The sequence below is a fragment of the Maylandia zebra genome, linkage group LG20 (genome assembly GCF_041146795.1).
Source record: "Maylandia zebra isolate NMK-2024a linkage group LG20, Mzebra_GT3a, whole genome shotgun sequence".
Lineage (NCBI taxonomy): Eukaryota > Metazoa > Chordata > Actinopteri > Cichliformes > Cichlidae > Maylandia > Maylandia zebra.
The window spans coordinates 25,579,451-25,604,351 of NC_135186.1; the positions used below are offsets into that span (position 1 = coordinate 25,579,451).

General features: G+C 39.0%; 1 protein-coding gene across 1 annotated transcript; it reads left to right on the plus strand.

Moving 5' to 3' along the window:
- The first annotated feature begins 418 nt into the window (after positions 1-418).
- LOC101477158 (transcription initiation factor TFIID subunit 4) lies at positions 419-14,207 on the plus strand. Its single transcript, XM_004546199.3, has 16 exons — positions 419-853; positions 1,017-1,817; positions 3,580-3,728; positions 5,116-5,235; positions 6,819-6,974; positions 7,103-7,225; positions 7,357-7,446; positions 8,715-8,942; positions 9,107-9,242; positions 9,664-9,778; positions 10,326-10,495; positions 10,591-10,721; positions 10,829-10,954; positions 11,188-11,244; positions 11,349-11,468; positions 11,577-14,207. Exons 1-16 carry the CDS (start codon positions 586-588, stop codon positions 11,742-11,744), a joined length of 2,958 nt encoding a protein of 985 aa, XP_004546256.2. The 5' UTR covers positions 419-585; the 3' UTR covers positions 11,745-14,207.
- The last annotated feature ends 10,694 nt before the right edge of the window (positions 14,208-24,901 follow it).

Sequence of the window (24,901 nt, forward strand, 5' to 3'; positions counted from 1 at the left end):
TGTGACCCATTCGTTTGAATTTTTTCGTAATCTATGATTTGTTACAAATTCGATCAATAATTATGATTGTGCTTATGGTACATATTTTTTTCATAAAAACATTTTTTAGATAATTTTTATAAGTTGCAACAAAAGTCACAGTCACGGCGTTAAAAGGCTGAGTCCTGTGATGCATAAACAACCGTGCAAACTGGCTGCCTAAGTGCTGATCTGCACTCTCAAAAGTTTACTATCCAGGTAGTTTCACATCACTGTCTGTGAGCACTAGGCGGTTACTGCGGGTGTCCTGGAAAAATAGCATCAACGCAGCCATTTTGGATTGTTCAGAGAGTAAAATAGTGTAATGCAAGCATCTTTGAAATCATGTGATAGTGCATGAGAACTATCTGACAGTTTCTTCGATGTGCTAATGCTCCACAAGGCACAGCTCTGTGAGCGATGTCGCTTATTTCCAACGAAATAGTCCGACTGCGGTGGCACTTTGCACTGCAGCTCGCAACCATTTGTTCCAGGTTTTATTTTTATCCAACAGCCAATCATGAGGCGAGTTAAGGTCGCGTCACGGAGGATGCATCCAATCGGCGCATGCGTCTCACGAACGAGCGTAGCTGGGAAAAGATGGCGGCGGGCTCCGATTTGCTGGGTGATGTTTTCTTGAGCACAGAGGTGGACGAAAAAGTAGTTAGTGACCTAGATGGATCCCTGAAGTCTGAACTAACAGAAACAAGGCGCGATAACACAACCGCTAGGGCCCCGTCTGCAGAAAATCATGGCAGAAACTCAGCTCTAGGTAGTAGTTTAAATGTTCAGGGTAGCAAAATGGGACTTTCACAACAAGAGCTTGCTAAAGCAGGTAAGATAGCTGCGCACTCCGGTTAGCTAACATTAGCTAATTTTGGTCACGTTACTCAGCTGGTTATAGCTTATTTGGCTTCACTTGTCTGTGTCCCGAAACTAAAGCGAATCGGAGAGTTGCTCGACACTCCCCTTGTTTTCATGTGTTTCCGCTGCTGCAGGGACAGGAGCGCAAGGAGGTGTCAGTAACAGTACGGGGTCCCTGGGTTCAAGCATGGATGGGGCAGCAGGGATCACATCGACGGCAGGACCGAGTGTGACAGCCACTCAGAGTCAGTCCAAGTCGGACGCAGCCAGTGGAGTTGTTATGGTTACACTAGATGCAACAGCTGGCGCTGGCAGACCTGGAGCGACCGATGCGCAAACTCTGAATGGAGGTGCCGTGGTGATGAACTGTCAAATAACCGCAGGCGGACCCGCTGACAGCAACAACTCGCAGCCCGGTGCTGTCACACTCCTCAACAACGGACCTGTGAGCAAACCAAGCGCAGCAGGTCTGCCTGGAACACCTAGTACTATTATCCGAGCTACTTTGAACGCGCAAAATGTTGTGACTTCGTCTGTTATCTCGTCCCAGCCTTCTGTGAAAACTGTTCCCACAATCACGCTGGTGAGGCCACCTATGCAAACCTTCATGAACCCTTCACCAAGTACAGGCAGTCCAACCACAGTTTTAACGTCACCGTCTGTCAGTGTTACCAGCACAACTGGCTCTCCTGCTAGCAAAACTGACTGCCCAAAAGTTATCTTGCCTACTGGTGCCCACGTCGTGGCTTCAGTTGTTGCTACAGGGACGACAGTGAGGAGTCCGACTGTTTTGCAGGGCTTGAGGACTTCAGTACCTTCAACAGTTGCTGCAACTCCCGGTGGAATACGAACTATTGTTCCACAGGTGTTAGCTCCTCGACTCGCTCAGCCTCAACAAAACGCCCCAAATATCCAAAACATTCAGCTGCCTCCAGGTAATTGAGTTGTAAAGTCTGAGAGCATGTGGAAGATTATTATTATTATTATTATTATTATTATTATTATTATTATTATTATTATTATTAACTTTAACGGTTTCCCGAGATGCCTTTGCAGGCAATAGATGATTTGAAACACATTGTAGTAGCTTAGTAGCAACTTTAGAGGTGGCCAGGGTTCTGTAGCAGATTAAAAGCAGGACTCAGTGGAACTCAGCCAACACATTCTTCATATAGTTTATCAATGTAGCTGTCCATTCCAGTCTATTGATTCTTTTTAGTTTGTCTTGTCTGAGACGATTACATCCTATTATAATAGCACCAGCTGGATAAAATATACAGGATATCTCTCAAGCATTATGTGTGTTTGGATGCATGTGTTAAAATGTATTGATGCATGCTCAATAATGCATGTAAGGAAGTCCCAGAAAGTTGATTCCCTCTATCTGGATGCACTGTTTTCAGTGGGAGAAATATTTAATCACTTATCCAAGTGACTGACTGATGAAGTCACTTGAATGCATAATGAAACATTTCTCCGACTGATAATGCCACGTTCAAATGAACTGAATCAACTTTCTGGGATGCATGTGTTGAGTATGCAAAGTCTTCAGGTTAGCATTTTTGTCTCAGTTGTGAACTGTTATTTCAGGGTTTTGTAAAAGTGCAGTGATTCTATTTTATGCTCAGTATAGCATAAAATAAAGAATTATTATATTAGAAAATGAATCCAGATCAAATACAGATACTAAATCAAATACTAAAACAAACAACATCATTTTTGACAAATGCATCTATTTGCAATTTAGAATGGAAAATCCCCTTTGTGGCCTCCCTGTAGGATATAGTTCTTTGTTGTAGGCCACTGTATTAATGGCAGATTTCTTCCATGGCAGATTTAATTGCCCCTTGGGGATAAATAAAGTCTTCTGATTCTGATTCCAAGGTATTCCCACTTTGTAGCCTTGATGAAACAGCTCTGGCCATTTATTTGGCCAGTCTTAGAATGTCTGTGTTATTATTATGTAGTAGAGTCATGTTGTCACCTCTTTAACAGACACTGTTGACATAAGGGTGTGGTGCATAGTATTACACTGCCATACAATAAAAATAAATTGGTGGCAAGAAGACATGTTATTTTGAGCAGAAACAAGAATGTTTTTAGCTTTTTGCATGGTGGATTGTGACTTGAACTTTTTTTTTTTATTTATGCTGCCATATAGACCCTGACTGATAATGTTTTTTTCTGGTAATATCAATTTTTTATAAATATAAAATTCCAATAATAATAAATATGGGTATACTGGCATACGTATTTAAGCATTTAAGAGTTATGTTGAGACAGGAAAATGGTGGGGTAATTGTTTATTAACTTTACTATTAGTTCTATTTACTTTGAAGACGCTGCTCATCCCTGCATCACTGATTGCTCTGCTCTTTTGCAGACAGAGTTTTGTAAAGACTGAAATGGGGCTGTTCTTCTGTATAAACTATTCCTTTATTGCCCCAAGTCTCTCTCTCCTGCATTATACTCCTAACAAAATAAATGTTTTAATATTGTCACATATATCAGTCAGACTCTGCTAACATGCTTGTGGCTCATTTTGGTTTGACAAGTTGCTGAGTGGCTTAGGACTAAATAGGGCTCACTATTGATGCATACATGCGTGCATACATCCTTTTTTTTTTGGTGACTCATTGGGACAGGAAGATAATGACCTTTTAATATTTTAACTCCTTGGATATTTGGCACGTACAGGAATGGTCTTGGTTCGCAGTGAGAGTGGGCAACTGCTGATGATTCCCCAGCAGGCTTTGGCTCAAATGCAAGCTCAGTCACAAAGCGCCATGACTCCACGACCTCCAGCTCCCACAAGCACTCCACCTGTCCAGATCACATCCCTACAGGTACAGATCTGCTAGATACAGTCAAACGCAGAAAATATGACTCAGATACCTGTACAGTTCTGTAAACCTTCTGTAACAGTTGGTTCTCAGACTTTTTCTCAGAACCCAAAAAAGGTAATTCCTCCCAATTCACATTTGATTTATTAGTCTTTAACAGTAAAAGAGTACAAGTGACTTTTTACTGAAATAAAGTTCAGTCTGGCAAAACCAGTAAACTTGTTTATATTCCCAACATCAGTTATATTAATTCAAATTAGTTGTCTTTTATTGATTTTTTTTTTTCTTCTCTGGTCATCCACATCCCATCTACAGGGACTCATAGACATATTCAATGCTGTCTATACCAGTAACATTAACATATCATTTTTAAAGCTACATATACATAAATATGTTCCTTTTTATCTGGTTTTCACAGTGATAACTTATGCTAAGCACATAACCTGGTTGGAAGCAGGTCGTGCTCAGGGTTTTTAATTTAAAGTCACCTGTAAATTGTCACATTTTCACTGAATTTTCACTAAAGTGATTTTCAGTCCCCTTATCAGGCTTTGGGACAGTACCATTTAATGTTTAAATGTGTCCAGTTGAAAGTTTCAGAGCTCTAACATGCAGCCGTCATTTTAGAACTAAGCAAGACTGAGAGTGCACTCGGCATTAAAATGATTAACTCAAATAGAAATGTTTATTTTACACCTCAGTGCGCTAAATCCCGAGATTAATAATTTTCTGCTGTATTAATTTCCTATCTTACTTGTAACGGGGTTGCATTTTCCTTTCTTTTATATTGCATGTTAAATTTTTATGCTCTTTATAGATTTTTATCACCGTTTTATCGTCATCTGATCGAAGTAGGCGGCACTCGTGATGCGTAAAATGCCCCCTTTTTTTTGTTAGCGTCCACAGAGCCTGAGGCAGAAAGCCTGCGTTAACACTGGAAGTAGATAACCACTGAAGTGATACCCATTCACTTCTAGCAGGGGTTTTAGTTTTTGACATGCCAGGTAATGCAAAGAAAGCTGTGCTGAACTTCTTTCACATTACACCTCTCTTGTAACTTCAAAGTAAGGATAAACTTAATCACTATTTTACTTTCTGTTTATAATTGAGTTTTGGTTACTGCTTCAACATAAATACTGTGCCTCTGCTTGGTAAACATTTACAAAACAAGTATTTCTGATTTAATTTTCGTTCCATAGAGTAACTGTTGCATCCAACTTAAAAACATATACTATATACTACTACTACTAATATGTAACTTTTTGAATATTTTCTGATTTTTGTTATTTATTAATTTATTTTTTATTAAGCAATATAGCATGTGTCCGAAAAACCCCTGCTGCTCCACTGTCTGCCAAAAGCGTAACATCTTCTTTTATATGTCCTGCAGGCACCAGGTGCACCACTGCTGGCTCGTCCTGTTACTCCCACCACCATTATTAAACAGTGTTCCACAGTTCAGACCACTGTGACAGCTACCACCGCACTACAGAGGCCTCCTGTTCTGCAGGTAAACTCTCACTATATTTAAATCAAATGATTCATTTCCATAACACCAAGTGTAACCCATAGGCTCAGTTTGCATTTTCCCCCTATGCTTTTGCGGATTACCTGGGGAAGCTCTGTTTTTTCACACTATCCCTAATGGGTTAAGTCAAACATCCTGGCCTGGTTTGAACCCAGGCATTGCATACTCTTGTCCAGAGCGAAGCTGTGTAAAACATTATTAAAATAGGAATAGAATCACCTGTAAATCAAATGATCAAATTTCAAAAAGTTTTTTTTTTTAGAAAAATTTATAGATCTGAGACCCTACAATAGACTAAAACCAAGGGGAAAAGTATCTTAAAAAGTTGTCTTAAATTGCCCCTGTAGATGCACTTATGAACTGTAGTTTTTAAAGCTTTTCCAATCTCATGCTCATGTGATTTTTCACTACAGAATCATCTCTGTTTTTAATGTAGGTCTGCCTAACAGCCCAAACATAACATCTATTCAGTGCTGGATTTTGGCCTCATTCCTTGTGTGCAGAGATTTTTCCAAATTCTCTGAACCTTGAATGGTTTCATGTAATTTTGGTCGTAAACTCCTGTGTAGTTTTTGAATCATTCCCAATTTGTTTTTAACATTTCCTACATATAGCCATACCCAGGCATCTTTTCAATCATCTTTAACATTAAGAATAATTTAAAGGGTTTTGTTTTGTTTTTTTTAGGAAAAAACAAACAAATCTTATTATCATTGTTTCTCATACCCCCTTGTGACCTGGATTAAAACCACTACTCTCTCATCTTCCACATCTGGACAAGTGGTCCTCACTATGATCTCGGTCACATCCTGTTTCCATTAATCTCACACAGTTGACCCAAATTAGTCTAACTCATGCTGCTACTTACATGACATTTGCTTCAGTTAGAATTGTCAGCGGTGTGTCTGAAGTGTCTGCAGAGTGTTGTTGTTATTTGAAATGAATTACACTTCATAATTTTTCTATTTGTCAGGGAATGTGTGCCTGTTACTGTACACCTGCTGAGAACAGCTGTGCAGAAGGTTCTTGGTATATGAGAATATTAAAGTAAGACTCTTATTACTGTTGCTCAAGTAAAAGCTGAATGTATCCTCCATGAACTCGTTAGGACTGATTTCCTACTGTGAGATGGTTTTTAAAAAAACAAGCACAGAATCTGTTTCATAGATTATATGGTCAATTTTTCTGCCAAACGGTCTAACTGTGGCGTGAAAGGATGGGATTTTGCAACAAGGTCAACACAGTTGTTTTCAGTTCCTCTCTGGCTGGCTTGTTTGCTCACTTTTAAAAACATTGCTGCTTCTATTCATCTTTTTTGTCCTCATTGCCATGGAAATTCCTTAAATATATTTTTGCTAAACCTTGTTAGTTTTTTTTTCCAGATCATGCTTTTAAAGTAAGCTCTAAAGCGTTTGTGTATATAAAAAGTAAAATTCATAGAACACCAGTGTTATGTGAAAAAAAGGAAATGCACTGTTCAACAGGCCTGCTCGTGTTAAAGCTGTTTCTGACCTCATCATTTTTCTTGGGTCTAATTTCAAGTGCATATTCACTGACACATACAGAACACCATCATGCTGGGAGGAGTTGCTACCACCGCAGGACAGCCGCTAGGAACCGCCACCACAGTGCAGCCCGGATCCGCCTCCACAGCAGTAGCACAGAGGGTGGGGCCCGTTGGAGCTACTGCAACCCCTGTCACTCCGACACCTGTCACAGCTGTAAGAGAGAATTGCTAACCATGATTGATGAACAGCAAAAAAATACCTTTTTCCCTACACCCTATTTAATGGTTTTTTTTCATGTATTATGTAAATATTTGAGAGAAAATATTTGTGTGTGCTTGCAGGAGACGCTGGAGAATGTGAAAAAATGTAGAAATTTTCTGTCGACACTGATCAAGCTGGCATCCAGCGGGAAACAGTCGTCTGAGACCACAGCTAATGTTAAGGAGCTCGTCAAGAACCTACTGGTACTTCTCTCTCCCTCTTACCTTCTCTGGGTTGACACTTAATCTTTCTCCTGGTGAAATTCCTTCAAAGTTTATTTATGTATGATGTATTCTCATCCATCATGTTTTTTTTTCTTTTTTCCTTGTAACAGGAAGCAAAGATAGAGCCAGAAGATTTTACCAGTAGGTTATACCAGGAGCTCAACTCATCACCGCAGCCATACCTTGTACCTTTTCTCAAGGTGAGATTAGTGACACACCTGCAGACAAAACCAAAGTTATTACATTGTTCTGTAACTTTGGGACTTACAGTTGAGCACTGTATTACTCACAAACTTAAAAGCCATCAAGACTCTTGTCTTTGATTAGAGAATTTTCTCACATTATTGCACATCTTGTCCATTGGGTATGTTTAGGATCTGCCCACAGATTTTCAATAATGGTTCTGAGGCATGCTTAGGATCACTGCAGCATTTTTGCTTAAATTGATTAATATTTCATGGAAACCTTATTTCTAGCCTCAAAGCAGAATATTTTCCCCCTTAACAGTTTACTCAGTGTTGTCAATTGTTATCATGTGATTTTGGGCTGAAAGCTGATAATGTAGATGCTCCACAATATAAAGGTAAGCTCCTTTGTGGTCACATGGGACTTTAATTTGCATTCCTGCAAACAAATGCAACTTTATCTGAAGGTTGTGTTGGTCTTCACCTTGACCAATTTTTTAACAGCATTTTGGAAAGTAAAATTTGCAAGCCATCTTTTACCTGTTTTGTAGGCAGCAGTTAACGCTAATCCTAAAATTCACTGTATCAAAAAGAAGCCAGTGGTTGGTGACTTCTACTGCTAGGTGTGCATTCGCACACATGTACCCACTCCATGACAGAGATTAGAGTGCAGGTGAGCGGAGGATTTGCAGCCTTAATCAGGACCAGGCCAAAAGCTATAGCAATTTGTCACACATGGACTTAAATGCTACTGAAAAACTAGAGGAAATATCTGCTCTGCTGGCTGACATGGTGATGTAGTAGCCAGACAGGTAGCTTTAAAAATCTAGAAAGGATGGGGCAAATTTATTCTCTCTGCATTTCTCTTTCATAATCAAATCAATAAAGCTATTTCATAATATTTAAAAATCTGTAAAGCATGTTGTTTCATATAGCTTCTGCAATAGTTTCTTGTTGAAAAGTCAAAGAACAGAAATGAAAAAGAAAAAAACTTTTCTGAACTCCACTTACATAATGAACTTCACTTACATCATAAACTAAATTCTATGCACTGCAGTTTCTTTAGAGTACTATGTGATGTGTAGAAATGATAGAAATGTAATCATTTATCACTAAGAGCTGCTTCTGTTAGATTTCTTTCTATTATATTCTTTACTTATCCAGGTAAAAGCCTCTCTTTTTAAAGAGTACTCTGGCCAAGACCCCAGCACAATAACCACAACTAACTGACTCATTCACATTATGAACTGAATACATACACACTTCATTCATTCTGACTGTAGAGAAGTCTTCCAGCGCTGCGCCAGATGACCCCAGATTCAGAGGCCTTCATCCAACAAAGCCTGCTGCCTCAGCTGAGCCCTCAGCCTGCAGCCGCAGCCTCCACAGCACTCACTGCTGTGGTGCTGCGACCTCCTCTCTCCACCACCATCACTACAACCACCAGCCCTGCCACAACCAAAACCACAGTTATCAGCCTTACACAGACGCCTCACAGTAAACCGGGACTGGTAATGTTTTTTTTTTTTTTTTTTTGCTATTACCTGTATCGGAATATATTGATGAACATGTATGAACAAGTGGATGCTTCTGAATATATGCCTGTCTCTACTTCTTTCATTTGTGTGCTTTCTTTTAGGTTTCTCATTCTTAGTCTTTTTCTGAATGTGCACAGATAGTACCCCAGCAACAGGGGACCATTGTGAGGCCACCGGTGACGCTGGCTCAGTCTGCCGTGGTAACACTGAGAGGACAAACTCACAGTCGCATCATCGTGGGCCAGCCACAGGTTATCAAACAGCTACAAACAAGTGGGTCATATTAATATTTGTTTAATGCTTAACTGATATTTATTACTGATCAATGTACAGTTAGTTTCAATGTTCAGTCTCAGTGTTGTATTTCATTACTTTAGTACCTCATACAGTTTCAAATGGATATCCATGAAAACATCCCCATGGTCCACTAATGCAATAGCATCACTAAAATCCACTAAATTGCAGCTGTTACGCTTGAGTTTAGCTTCTGTCTTTAATGCATTTAACACGTCTATGGAAGTGCTACCACCTTGTGGCTACTGTTTGTAATTGCAAGACACAAAGTCCAAGAATACAAGAGTCAAGTGTATATTCAAATTCTACTGCGTGCTCTAATAGTTTTAGGTGCAGCTGCCTTTCATTAGTCTAAATTCACTACAGAAAACTTGTTTTTGCTCCTGTTTATGATTTTTAGTACCAGCAGTGAAGCAGACATTGGCTCCAGCACCCAAAGGAATACAAGCTTTCAGTCAGCCTTCCTTCGGTGCAGCTCAGAAGAACAAGCTGAAGGAAGGAGGAGGCACTTTCAGGTACGAGAGACCAAAAAAAAAAAAAGAAATCCAACTCACTGTTAAATACCAGTATCTGTATATGCGTTCACAGAGAATTAAGTATCCATAGAAACTTACGTGATGTCATAACTTTTTATGTGCCAACCGTAAGATAAATTAATGCAGTTTATTGCTGTTGTTACTTTTATCTTAAAGTTTACCTGTCATACTGACTTCCAGCACCATATTTTCAGTCTTGGCCTCTACTAGAGTAGCTTTTCACAATTCAGAACAGAAATTATTTACTTTATTATCCTTTGTGCAGCTCCTTAGTTCATTAACTGTGTTAAACAAGTGCTTCCAATTGGTTGCCTCATGAATAGAAGGTTATAATAACAGGTGATTGGGACCACAGCCAGAGCTGTACACCTGTGATACCCATATTAAGGATAACACCTCTCTTTGTCATCATACAGTGCCAAGTACTCTGTGTGTGTTGTGTTGGTTTTTTTTAATGTTGTATTTATTCTGTATAAATGTGCTTAAGACACAAAAAGTAAGAAAACTGTTTTTGTCTCTTCTCCAGGGACGATGACGATATCAACGATGTGGCCTCAATGGCAGGAGTCAACTTGTCAGAAGAGAGTGCCCGTATCTTAGCAACCAACTCCGAGCTTGTTGGCATGGTGACTCGTTCCTGTAAGGACGAGACCTTCCTTTCCACCTCTTTACTCACCCGGATAGTTCTGGACATTGGTGAGAGACGTACACTGTCGAGAAAATGCACAGCATGTTCCTCACTATGCTGACACCGTCTAAAGCTTTATCCATACTCACTCCTGTTGCGACAGGTAAGAAGTTCAGTGTCAGTGAGTTGGGCACAGATGTGATCAACTACATTTCCCATGCCACACAGCAGCGCCTGCAAGACATACTGGAAAAGGTGTCGCATGTTGCACAGCAGAAGAACTTGACTTTTAAGGTGATAATTGATTGCAATTGTAGAGTAGGGGAGACCCACTCACTACTGTGTTTTAAGATCTCTTGTTTCATTTTCCTGTCTGTCCTCGCTTTTCATGCCAACTCCAGGAAGATGAACAGTATGAGCAGGCGAGCGATGTGCGAACCCAGCTCAAATTCTTTGAGCAGCTGGATCAAATGGAGAAGCAAAGGAAGGAAGAGCAGGAGAGAGAGATCCTGTTGAAAGCTGCCAAGGTAACAGCATTCGAACAAGGACACACGGTATCACTGACAGAAACAATCTTGTATGCATAATTATACAGAGAAGGCAAGTGAGTGCTCTTGGGTCATTGTCATTAATATACATTTTCCCTGCCATCACCAAATGCCAGACATGGAAACTGAGAGAGTGAATGAATAAAACAAGTCATTTAATAAATTCTACATATCCTTTTTGAAATATTAAAATGTCCTCGATATTATTTCAGTCTCGGTCACGGCAAGAAGACCCGGAGCAACTCCGACTGAAACAGAAGGCCAAAGAAGTAAGTATATGCTAAAATAATATCCTGGGTGATTGCTTTCTTTTTGAAGCATTGTTATGAGTTTGCCTGTACGTTGAATGTACGTGTTACTACTTGTATTTCAGATGCAGCAGCAGGAGCTGGCTCAAATCAGGCAGAGAGAAGCCAACCTAACAGCGCTGGCAGCAATCGGCCCAAGGAAAAAGCGGAAAATGGACTCACCGGGTAGAGGTGCCAATGCAGAGGTGAGGTGTGATTAACCCAAAGTAGGAATGTGCTTATTTTGAAGTTTTCTGGATTCACAAAAGCAGTTGATGAAAAATTGAATGTCCTTGCTTTGTTTCACCCTCCAGGGATCAGGGTCGTGTCCCTCTCAGACTGGAGGCTCAGGTGGAACAGGCTCCAGACAGTTTATGCGACAGCGCATCACTAGAGTCAACCTCAGGGACCTGCTCTTCTGTCTGGAGAATGAAAGAGGAACCAGTCACTCACACCTGCTCTATAAAGGCTTCCTCAAATAGCACCCGCATTAAAATGACTAGTTTCACTCAGTGGCATTAAGGAGGCAGAGTGGACCATCGGCTCCGACCCTTCCTGCCGGTACTTCCTTTGATCACCCACTGTTGAATTATGAGGCATCTGTCTGTGGGAGTCATGCTGAAGAGACCTTGGCTTTTAAAAGCCTCTTAAAGAAAAGGACTTTTGTATTTTCAGTGGAGAAATGGAGCAAATATTGGAACTTGGCCCTGAATTCAGTGCGCCTCTCAGCTCTGCAGTTACAACCAACCACACTCGATGAAGATGCACTGCCTCATGCTACACAAAAGAACAATGTCTTTACCAAACCGAACACTTCAGATTTAAAACGTGTGTCAGTGGCGTCTGTGCTGTAGCAGCAAATCTCTTTGAAGTGCTTGGCAGACACTCTTGTTTATTTAAGTCGTTAACAGAGATTTTAATTTATCGTACATTTATACTATATTTTAGCAATGCCTGTGGATCGTTTTACAGAGATTAATCTTAACCGGTCTTATCATCTGCTGAGTTGCCTTCTTAACAGTTTAAGCCATATGGATTAGAATGTGTTGATCAAGGAATTTTATATATCCAACACTTCTCTCCAGATTTGTAGAATGAGAGGATTTTTTAGGGATACAGTTGTTGTTGTTGGTTGGCTGTTGTTTTGTTTTGTTTTATTTCTTTTTTATCTTTGTCTGTGATTGGAATCAATGATATTTTATGTGTCATGTATTGTGTGCAGTGTAGAGGTGGTATTAGAGCTCACTGTCATAGGATTTCTGATTTATGGTGAGAGTTCTTGCACAAATTTTGAAGTCTTTTTAATTAGGGTCTTGTATTTTCTACAGAGAATTTAAATACTTTATGTCGCTCGTCAGTAATTAAAAGCAACTAGGTAAGATGTACTCATAAGGTATCGTGACTCCACCCTTTACCTGTCAGCTTTACCTGACTTAAATTTGTGCCATCTCCTTTTAAACCTCTGGAGCGCTCCACCACATACAAGCCTAGAGATCGGTTGGCAACCATCTGGTAATCGCCAGTCAGAAGGGGGAAATGCGCATTTTTCCAACCAGTTGCAAGTACTTACTGTAGGTTGCTGGCAACTACTGTGAAATAAATTTCTTATGGTCCATTCAGGCAGCAGTTAGGCTGGTCAGTGACCCTTGGTAACCACTTGTTGCCAGGGAAAAGGATGTATTCTGCCAATGATTGGTGAATGTTTGCTCGAGGTTGTTGCTGTTTCTAATGTGAAGTTGGTTCCCTAGAAGTATATGGTGCTGCACTGAACATCTCCTTGCAGTTGCTAGCAGGTTGCCACCGTCATCTGTAGTTTGTCTGAACAACAGAATGTGACTTCTGTTGCACTTGTGCATGTAGAAATGATAAACAAAGCGTACTGAGGGTATACGCTGTTATTGATGGAGCTGCAAAACTTTGACTGCAACTGTTTAGTACTGAGATTTCCTTTCCCATCTCCAGCTGCTAGTAGCGTTAATACATTTCTTCACTGATGTCAGTACGACATTTACGTCAAGGACTGAATCACAGTGAAAATCCTCTCCAAAGAAATTGTTATTCATCACAGTGTGATTGCAGTCATCGGTGTAAACTTTTAGCGGCAGATTTTCTGCAGTGGAAGCGAGCTCACGGTCCACATATTTAGAAGAGCAGAGAAAAATGAAAAATTTAAATTCTGAAAACAAAAATGGTAATTTTACTCCTTTTCTTGAAAATTGTCGCAAATAAATAAGCCGGTTTTTGTTTGTTTTTGTTTTTTATGATGCCTTTATTTAATATCACCCACAGAACTAAAGACTTACTAAGTAAGACTAGGTTGTTATGATTTTGGAAATGAAATGGCTCTTAATAATTTAACATAGCCAGGTTGGGGGGATTTTTACTGTAATGTGATTTTTAAAGTCAATTTTAAAATCGATTCTAATATTATTACTAATTTCAGCGATTTAAGTGAATTACATTTTTTTCAATAAGTTGAATGTCCACACTTTTTTTTATTTATGAATGATAGAGGTTATTTTGGGTAAACGTGAAATGCAGAGCAACAACTGCACTTTGACAGATCAGTTTTCTAAAACTAATCAATCAAATGAACATACCTTCTATAAATTGTTTATATTTTTGTGCACATACTAATTTTTGTCTTTATACCTTTAGCATTTTATGACAAGATGTTTATCAGCAAGTTTTATTACTGTATATACTTAAGTTGCTCTTTGTAGATTTACTTGACAATTTTGAATTACGAAAAAATGTCTTATTTTTCTTGTACAATTATGTGACAAATGGAGACAAAAATATTATGCTTTCTTGCCAATATCTTGTAAAATTTGCACAGCTACTTGTTTATATGTAAATAGAGGATTTTCAAACAAAAAGGTTTTTAATTGCTATTTTATAATGGATTGAGAGAAAAAGTTCTCCAAATAAAACATAAACAACTATTTCTGTCTTAATGGTCTTAATTTCTGACAGGTTCACAATGTGGAATTGGAATTCAGACATTTTCAGTCCCATTACCAAAGAGGCATAAAATCAAGCCCCTATCCAAATTTGAAAACATTAGCAACCCTCTGCTGATTCAAGACTGCAGACTTCCAAATCTTCTCTGGCATTAACGTCAGCACAAACACTGGTGCTGGGAGCTTCGTGGTCAAGTCCTAATGAAGTTAGAAGGTGGACTGTTTCATGGTCTGATTGTAATTCATAATATTGATTTGACAAACTACATTATGTCTTGTCCAATCATAACATCTGAATTTTCCATCTCTTCTGGGTGTGAAAGTGCACAGCTCATAGTAAATAGCTTTCAAACTATTCAGATGCATCAAAGAAGTAGACCATGAAGTAGAAATTATAAAATACGTGCTCAACTCAGGGATCTTTTATATTTCTAAAATGATTCCTCACAGTGCTTTTTGTTCATGCTTTTCAATAGGTAGGAAAATGTCCTCTCAGAAAAAGACAAATGTGATGTAAGAGGATAACATGCCTTTAGTGGTTTCTCTCTTTCCACGTTAAAAAAATTCTAATATTCTGCACCCATTAGGCACAAGAATGACGAGTCCTGGTCCACAAAATCACATAAATAGAAGCCTGTTACAGTAGAACACTAAGAATTAATTTCCCCTCCAACCTTCAAATGTTATCAAAAGATGTTTTGCTCAGAATAAAACTTCAACTTTTAATCTCCCAACCTCTTGCTGACTTCTTTAAAGAACTACAGTAAAGGTAATGCCAGTCTTTAGATTAAGTTAAGACCAGAAGTCATGAAGAGGTTTAGGTTTAGTGATCCATCACTGTAATCTTATTTTTCAGTCAAAAATGTCTATTCATTCACCACAACAGGAAAACTAAAGAAGAGTTTTGTTACATCAGGCAAACTTTGAAGTGATACAGTACAGTTTACACAGCTTTGGCACTTGAAGTTACATGCTACACTATTTCACTGTGATGTACCTTCATATAAAAAAAGCTTCAACATTTTTCTTGACTCCTTTCACATAAATAGATGTGCGAAAAAAAGGAAAACGTCTTCTTTTTATGTTGCTTGGTTGCAGCCATCTTTTATTTACAGTCCACAGTCCTGAAGCTGTCCTTGTGTATTGAGGACCTAGAGCAGATGTGGGGAATAATTAAACCCAAGGGGCCACATGGAAAACTGGTATTGTTGTGGAAGTCCATACCATTTAGCTCATAAAGAGATAAAATGAATACAAAGTGGAGTTCATCTTACTTAAGTAGCCCCTTGGGAAAAGTAATTGTAATAATGCTTTTCATGAATTAATGATTTATTGGACAATAATATTATGCAATAGTCAATTCATTTACAAACTTTACTTTATTAATGTCTAAACAAATATAATAAATTATCTAAAAATTTCTTTGTAAAAAAATTCATTATTTGATATTTTAACAAAAACAATAATAATTTCCAAAATGAACTGTTTATCAATAAAAATGACATATAGAAATAACATGAAACATTTAATAAAAACCCTTTTTTTTAAAATAAATAAATAAATAAAGAGCTAAATAAGTAATTACACTAATTAAAATTTTTAATATTTAAATATTTTAAAAAAGAAAAGAAAATGGATTCACAAACTGATTTACATTTTTCGCCCCTTAAAATTCTGTTTACCGTTCTCTTTCGTACATCCATTTCCTCACTTTATGGCACTTTATTAAGCCAGGACACTGTTTCTTTTCTTACTTTAATGCCTCAGCATTCCTTTTTCTTTTTAGCAAGTAGCAGTGAAGAGAGCAGATACAAGCTGTAGCCGAGGTGCAGCGCAGAGCTCCACAGGAGGGCACTGGTGCACCACATTAGAACTGAGATCTCTGACAGCTGCAGAACCTGAGAATTTGTTTGATCGCTAATTAAATATATATCTTTTATCACCACATGTTACTTAAAAAATAAATAAATGAAAGAGACTCTTACCCATCAAAACAGGAAGTTGGGAATGCGTTTCTGTGTAACATTGGTCTGTAAGGATAACAGCTGTATTATCATTGTATACAAGCACTGACTTCATAACTTTAGCTGTTTAGAAGATCTAAGGATATTTATACACAAAAACACACACTCGCACACAGATGGACATTTCCGTAGAAGGATCATACCAAAGCACTTCCCCGTATTCCTTCAGATTTGGTGGATTTGAGGCTTACAGAGTTGTTTGTTCTGTTCCCTCTGCAGACAAGGTATCTCATGCCTGTAGGTGCCCAAACCATTGTCTTTGTTGTATTGATATCCAGGCATAGGCAGACTTCTAAGTCTTCTCCAATATGAGTTGTCAGGCTATATTTGCTTATGTTACTCTGGGACACCAAACTCAATTCCACTGCCTTGTTTGATTTTGCATAATGAGAGGCTGCTGGCTGCTCACAGGATAATGTCTTTGACTGACAGTTATGAAGATGAGCGAATATATTTCACATATTTTGATATATTCTAGAAGTGCAGTATACATACTTAAAAATGTGGTGAGCAGGGCTCCTTTGATCCCCAGTAGAACTTGCTTGCATATGGTTTAAATATAGTGGACACCTGTCCGAGGTGATTATGCATGACTTTCACATGTACTTTGAAACTTCATCAAGAATGAGCACGTGTGCGTTTCATTGTTAATGTCAGCATGCTAACATACTCATACTGTAATGATATATTAACATACTAATGTTTAACAGGGTGCCACCTTGCTAATATTTGCTACTTAGCACTTAAAGTAAGGTATAGCCAAGGATGAAGGGGTGACACCAGTTTAGTTTGTAATCAGCTGCAAAGCAAGTTTTGACCTGTTGATGACATGTGGCAAAAAGTCATAAAAGTGCTAAATTTAGGTAACTCTAGTAGGGGCATTAAATTGTGCCTCAAATGTCTCCCTTTTCGTAGTTGGTAAGACAATTTACTTAAAACCACTGATGTGAGCTTTATCGTGAAAGAGGGAATGGGAAAAATATGAGGAATATCCTCGGGGGACAATCAGTTCCAAATTTCATGGGAACCTTTGCAGTGAGTGTTGGACATTTTATTTGTGGCCAAAACAGCAGACAGGCAGACAGGCTCAGTGCTGACACTGCCATTCCTCGAGTCAGACGCTGCGGCTAAACAGCTTCTGTTAAATAAACGGTTTCTTAACATGTATCGTGTTTCTTCAACAAACCTGGAAAATAAATTAAAAGCCACAAGGCTGTGAAAAAAGTATTTCCCCCTCTTTCTGCTTCCCCCCCCCCTACATATCTGCCCCACTACCACCAGGTGTGATGGTATGATGTTCTTTTTATAAAATGGTGTGTTAGTTTTATGCCACATGTAACGGGACTCAAACATTCCATAAATTTCAACTTTTGTCTCGTCAGTCCACGGCATACAAGTTATGTGGATCATCAAGATGTTTTTTGGCTACTTTGCCACGGACACTGGGGCAGTCTCTTTTTTGTTGTTGAATTATGAACACTGACTTTAAATGAAACAAGTTAGACCTTTAGATGCTATTCTGGGGTTTTTGTGACCTCCTGGACGAGTCATTGATGCTACTCTTGTAGTAATTCTGGTAGGCCATCCACTCCTGGGAAGGTTCACAACTGCCGCTAGTTTACTCCATTTGTAGATAATGGCTTTCACTGTGGTTCGCTGCAGTCCCAAAGGCTTAAAAATGGCTTTGTAGATAGATAGATGTCAGTGACTATTGTTTCTCCTCTGTTCTTGAGATTGTGGTATGATGTGTTGCGCTGCACCGCCTCCTCTGTCACACAGGTTCTATTTAGATGATTTCCTGATTGAACAGGTCTGGCAGTAATCGGACCTGGGTGTGGCCAGTGAATTTGAGTTGCTTTCCAAAAAATGTAGTTAATCACAGTTAATTCATGATTTAACATGGCAGAGCAATTACTTTTTCACGTAAGACCAGTTAGGTTTGGATACCATTTTTCTGCTAATAAATTAGATCATTATACAACTTCCTTTTAAAATTATGTTTGGCGATTGGAAACATGTAAGTGTAACAAATGGGGGGGGGGGGAAAGAATTGAGGGAAAAAATACTTCTTCACAGCATATCGTCATACGTCTGTATAAGTAAAACTCTGTCACCAAACTTCATCATCAGTAGCAGCAGCCTTTAAAGCTAATTCTTCCTTGTAGTCCTCCCTTGCTGGTCTGCTCAACAGTGTGCTTTCAGAACAATACAAAAAATAAATAAATAAATAACTAGCGTGATGGGCCACTGTTAAACAGCTGGCTACCAACTTTACCACAGGGATCAGAGCAGATAAATAAGCATGCCCCACAGCAACAGTGAAAAACAGCAATATGTGCACCTGCTTAGTTGAAACTCACCATGAGTTAAAAACTCCAACAAGTCTGATGCCAGAGTTTGTTTGTGTTTTCGAGAGGCATTGGGTCTTACAACTGTGAGTTGCTTTTTATTTTGAACCCTGCTCCCATGACTGGAGGAGATGCTGAGGTGTTCAAGCAATAGGAGTAGGAGCTTTTTTATGGGCCTCTAAAACATCAAGACACCAACAATAAAGCAAAATTATAGTTAAAAGGTCTGGAATCAAAGCCTATGTTACTATTATTATTATTATTATTAGATTTTAAGTTAAAAGGTCAGAAAATCAAAGGCTATGCAATTTTTATTTATTTCCAGGTTAGGACACGATTCTTGATAACGTTCGGCACAGTGAGCTGAAAAGACTGTTAGAGACATGTCCAACTGACAATCTGTTCAATCTTGGAATAAAATTCAACATTTTTGGTTTGGACATCTGATATCTTTTCTTTGTACAATTTTTTAATTAAACATATGGTATAAAAGATTTTCCCATTATTGAATTCTGTTATTTATATTTTTCACAGCATCCCAATTGTTGAAAATGGGACTCCACTTAAAGCTACCCGCTGTGTCTATTCTAACACAGCAGTGAAATGTTTTTCCTATGGGGACTAAAAAAGACAAAAGCCTGCAAATATCAAAGATTGGATTTGGATGTTGAATCTATAAACAGATAAATGTCAAGATTACATATTATCTTGCAGAATCGGAAATGCCAGTTCCATTTCTATGTTAATAATTTAGGGGGGGGGGGGGATCTCGTCTGTCTTGACATTTTCCAGCTGTCAGATCTGAAAGGTTTGGTTTAGGATTATTATCAGAGACATTCAGGTTTTTAAATACTTGCACTGTTTACTGCTTTTTTCTTTCTTTCTTTTTTACAGTACAGTGTGTGCGAATGTGTGACTGTGCATGCATGCAAATGCATGTCTATGAATGGCAACACGAGAAAGTTGTTTGTCAGAGGTAATTTTGCTTTCAAGTTTCTCTGCTATCTCAAAGTTATCTTGGAAAAAAGAATTCAAAGAGGTGAAACAAGCAGCAGCCATAATTATCTACTCTAATTGCAGGTGTATGTGCATTGTTTTACAGCACCAATTTATCTGCAGCAGATTTCGACAAATCAGTTTCCACTGCACATATCAAAGTGCTAGCTGAAGACAAGAAAACTGTTATGGCTTCTGTTATGATTTTTCTGACAAAAATAGAATTTAGCATTAGCGTTGAACCTATTAGCATTGAATTGGCTGTTTCCCCTCATGACTGACTGGTTGGAGTGGTTTTGTGGGTCTGGACTAACAGTACCTCAGTGACTTGGCAGCTACATGGGAGGCAAGTTCCAAAATCTAATTTTTCCCCTGAAAGGTCAGGGTGAGCCCGTGCTGGGAAACTTTCCGGCATTAAATCAATCCAGACCTAGACAAGCTCTCATCGCTAACAATAATATTACAACCCTGACTGATAACCATCCTCCCGCGATGCAATTTTCCTATACACTCGATGACATTACTCCTCGCAAAGCAGGCGTGATTATCCTGTGGTTTTTCAGTCATGTCAGTGTTTATATATATATACACCAAGAGAGCTTTGAAAACACACTCAGACCAGTCATCTATCTATCCATACCATTACCTCAGATTCTCCATCAGTGACTTTCATTTCCTCTATGATAGCCCGAGGATGTGGCAGACAGAAGAAGATGCTGGAAGAAGCGAATGGCCCAAGTCTGATTGGATATCCGTCTAATGGCTGCTTTAGTGGACTGCCGGACCACCTCTGGGGACACAGATGGAGCACGCATTGAGTGAAATAGAGATGGCATAGGCAGTCTGTGTTCTGAATCCTCTTTAAGTAATGCATTTACTCCGAATGATCCAAAGTGCATAGCTCTGTGTAATAGTGTAATAAGAATAAACAAATAGCCACACCGCATTGACTTTATTGTCTTACATCAATGTTGATTTATTCACAGTTCTGGTGGACTATTGTATGCAGATTGCCTGATGCCCCTGAAGTGAACTCCTCATCTAATCCTTTCAGAGAATGAATGCACCATAGGGGAGGAGTGGGATCTCCAGAGAAATGAGAGCGGGTTCAAACAGTCAAACCACGCAGGGGAAACAATCACGAAAGTTTCCACTCCTTTCCACAAGTCACCGCATCGACAGAATGTAGTCGCTTCACGCTTTCTAAGAACCCGAGATCACACACCATTGGCAGGTGGAGTGTTTTGATTCATTTCAAAGAGGCATCTAAAGGCTGAGATTGAAACTGATAATCTGTCCTCCCGGGTCAGTGAGACCACACCTCGGAGAAAACAGCTGCAGCTGACCGCATTATGGCTGGCGAGGGACGGGGGTAAAGGAGAGAAGCTCTGGGCCCATAGTACTATCTGAAATCAGATTTAGATTCCATTCTTACATTTAAATCATATTATGCTCCACAGCTCCTCACTGAGTAGCTATCTATCACTCACATACACACACTGTCAACACAATCTGACCGCCTGTCAGCACTTACCTACACTCAGGTTCAAAATATGGCCCTGGATGGAGCTGCTGTATTAACTACTGCTGTGGTGTATTTTTTTTTTCTCTGTGCATGCTTTGTTTGAAATTGCATTCACAACACATACACACAAACCCAAATATTTTAATATCCATGGACAGCAGTTATTTGTGCATCCTATGATAAAATCTTCAGATGAAATCCTTTTGTACATCTGCACAATAACATAAAATAAAAACATCCATGTTCAGGAAATTTCTTTATTTTTTTATGAAACAATAAACACTTTGCTTTCATAACTAAAATATGAAGTATTAATCTGAAGATGCTGCACTGGGAATTGGGGAAGTAGCTACACTAGGCTGTCTGAGAAAACCCTCAACAGAAAAAGTGTTTGTATGGTTTTGGTGGGTGTGAAATGCCTTACATTTAAATCCCCTTAGCGCTCGCTTGCTCGGTTGAAAATCTTCTATCTTCTTCATTTCCGCAAAAATAGGGTCTCAAGAGTTTACAGTGTACCTTATTGGGGACTTAGCTAATTGAGTCTCTATCTTCCTTTGGCTTGTTTTATGTTACCACTTAGCTCTTCTAACTAAATTTCTTGATGCTTTGTGTAATCGCTGCCGTCCAGAGCTGGAAGTTTCCAAGTAAAGACTTGTGATCCAAAAGAGATCTATTCCAAATCACTATTCTGCACAAATGAGACAATCTGTAGATAACCAATCCTCTCTACTTCATCATTTCTCCCTGACTGCTTAGCCTACATATCACACCCACATTCCTCCTGCTGTGTTTATGTCTGTTCCTACAGTAAAAGGTCAGCTGTTGATTGGTGTACTGTGTGACCACATAATCGAGGAGGAGGAGGATTTAAGATGCCTCTAAGATGAGACATCGTTTGGCTCGTGGAATAATGTCCAGTATTTCAAAGGTTGAAGCTGACTGCAGCGCATGTTTTTTTTTCCTTCATAGGATGTTTCTTGTGCTGTTGTCAAGGAAAACTAACAATAAAGGTGTTACTTAAAATATATTCATACAGAAACTAATTAGAAATGTCACATTTTGATGTCTTTGTACCCACAAAATAACACCCGCTGAGGTCTGTGGGAATTTGTCTAAAGCTTTTGTTGAGCTAATTGTAAACTACAAATTGCAGTAATAATGCTGAACAGGCAGGTGTTCGACATTTAATCTGAATTCAGAGGAAATGCAGAGTTAAAACAAAGACAAGTGTTCTTTATATTTCCATCACTGAATGTGTCGCAAAGATCTTTTTTAACCCTTAGATGCCCCCTTGGGGTTGTTTTTCTTCAAAATCTTTAAAATGAAAAGTTGTAATATATTCATATTCCAGGTATTCCTCATAAAATGAGTTTGTAACATGAGGCCATTTGCATTTTTATTTATGTTTTCATTAATTAAAAAATATCCAGTTTTTGTATCACTACCCCACTCTTCCACAAGTGGGGTCAAAAATGACCCCAAGCAGTTCCTATGGAATCTTCTATGAAACTTTCATTCTTAGCAACTCTGACTGTCCCACTTACACTTCTGATGGATCAGGAATTAATTTTTACACATTAACATACATGATTTATAGTCAGGGCTGCACATAAGTGGTCCGCAGGTGTGCATTTGCTGTCAAAATAAAAGTATTCCCGGAAATTCTGAGAACACGCGCTTCTTTTGCCGTGGAGGAACACCAAAGTAATTGCTTATGGAGCTTGGTTCTTCGACATCTTTAAGAGTTCTGAAGAAATGTCTGTCCTCCTCCAGAACATTTAATGTACGCAAACGCACGTTCCAACTTCTTATCTGGTGCACGTCTTTTATTTTAACAACGATTGCACACCTGTGGACCACTTATGTGCAGCCCTGTTTATAGTTTTCGGTGCATTTCAAATATTGTCCTTTCTGATGTTTTTTTTCTTTAAATATCTAAAGTAACATGGCTGCTATGAGGCCAGCTGGGATCCCTGTGGCCCTACAAATGATCCAGGATGGATGGGATGAAGAGCCCATCGGAGGCATTGACTCAGAATCTGACATCTAAGATATACAGGACCCAGACTACTGTCCCCCCCTCAGTCAGACACAGAGGAGTCCTCTGATGAGTCCTCTGAAGAGGAAATGGATATTGAGTCTAACACAATGAGCCCCTCTTACTGCTCTAGCCACAATATTCTGAATTAGTCGGCCAGGGCTTGCACCTGGGTTTAGTACTGTCTCCCCAATAGATGCATGGCAGATGTTCATGTCTGATAATATAATGGAAGAGGTGCTGACATGCACAAACATGGAGGCACAAAGAGTAGCCACAGACAGGGGAAAAGAGTGGAAAAATGTAATCAAACATAAGCTCCTGGCCTTCATTTGATTGACCACTCTTGCAGGAAGTGAGAAGAACTGGGATGTACCAGTCGGTGTGTTTTTCGGGAGTCCTCTGCATAACCCATTGTACAAGGCCACTATGTCAATTCAAAGATTTGAAGATATTCACCGTTTCTTGCACTTTGATGACAAGAGGACCAGAGCCTACCGACTGAAAACAAACCACATGGCAGCTTTCTGCTACATATGGGGCCTGTTCCTGGTCAACTGCAGGCAGAAATTCATCCTCAGTGATTGTTTTACAGTGGATGAACAACTTGTGCCTTTCAGAGGGAAGACCCAGCTTCTGCAGTATATGCCGAGCAAGCATACAAAAGTGATACAAGTGATACAAAACTGCAATTTCTTAAAATTAATGAAAAAAATCAATAAAAATGCAAAGTGCCTCATGGCACAAACATGTTTTATGAGGAATACCTCAAATATGAAAATATTACAACTCTTTGTTTTAAAGATTTTGAAAAATAACAACCGAGTTTATAGCAAAATGCATTGATTTTATTTGGGGTCATTTTTGACCCCACTCGTGGAAGAGTGTAGGTATTGGTAGGTTGTGCATCCAAGGGTTAAAATGATGCCAGTGTGGAAAATAACACATTATTCCATTTTCTGAACTGAATCAGCATCGGCTACTTCACATTGATACTCGTGTATAAAAGGGCTGATTCTCTAGCAACTCCTGACAAGCCAAAAAGACCTAAAGCTAACATAGAGTAAATACTGTAACAGACAGAGGGGGAGTTTGCGCTGATAATACCCATGTGACCAAGTGACTCCTTTAACATCAGCCTCCACAATCTTTTCTTCATTTTATATTGAAAGAAATTAGCGCCTTTTTGTCTTTTCTCGCAGTATAATATTTAAGAGGATTACCTTTTTGTTTCTTTAGAACTTGAATCTAATCGTGACTATAACTTTCTTTGTTTTTTATTTCACTTTGCTCTTTCTTTTTGTACAATCAACAGAAATTTCCACCCTCATTTAAAATCCATCACCATGGGGTCATTTTTTTCATTCACTTTAAGGCAATTGACCTGTACTCTTTTGATTCTAACTACTCTTTTACAGCCACTTAACTGCAACAGTATAAATGCCAAAACTTTATAAATGGCTATTATTGCTCAGGTCTTCTATCTTGAACTCCCTGAATAGCAAAAGGATGACGTCACAGCAAGTAGTTTCTTTCTACTTCATGGGGTTGCAAGAGGTGGTACCACTGGTAAGTCCATAGCAGGGAGGCTTTGAGGTCAGACTATTAAGTTCGTGCACCCGCTATTATCTTAATTTAAAAACGTGAAATAGACTTTCAGCTACAGTAACATTAAAGACCATCTTTTCTCCGAAAGGAAAGAGGTCGACAAAGTCGAAGCAGCCAAGTGGACGTGCTACCAGCAG

Excerpts from the sequence above, each read along its gene's own strand:
- LOC101477158 (XM_004546199.3), top strand. The coding sequence starts at position 586 with ATGCGTCTCACGAACGAGCGTAGCTGGGAAAAGATGGCGGCGGGCTCC. Across the intron at positions 8,943-9,106 it reads CTCACAGTAAACCGGGACTG|ATAGTACCCCAGCAACAGGG; the intron begins GTAATGTTTTTT and ends GAATGTGCACAG. Across the intron at positions 9,243-9,663 it reads TATCAAACAGCTACAAACAA|TACCAGCAGTGAAGCAGACA; the intron begins GTGGGTCATATT and ends TATGATTTTTAG.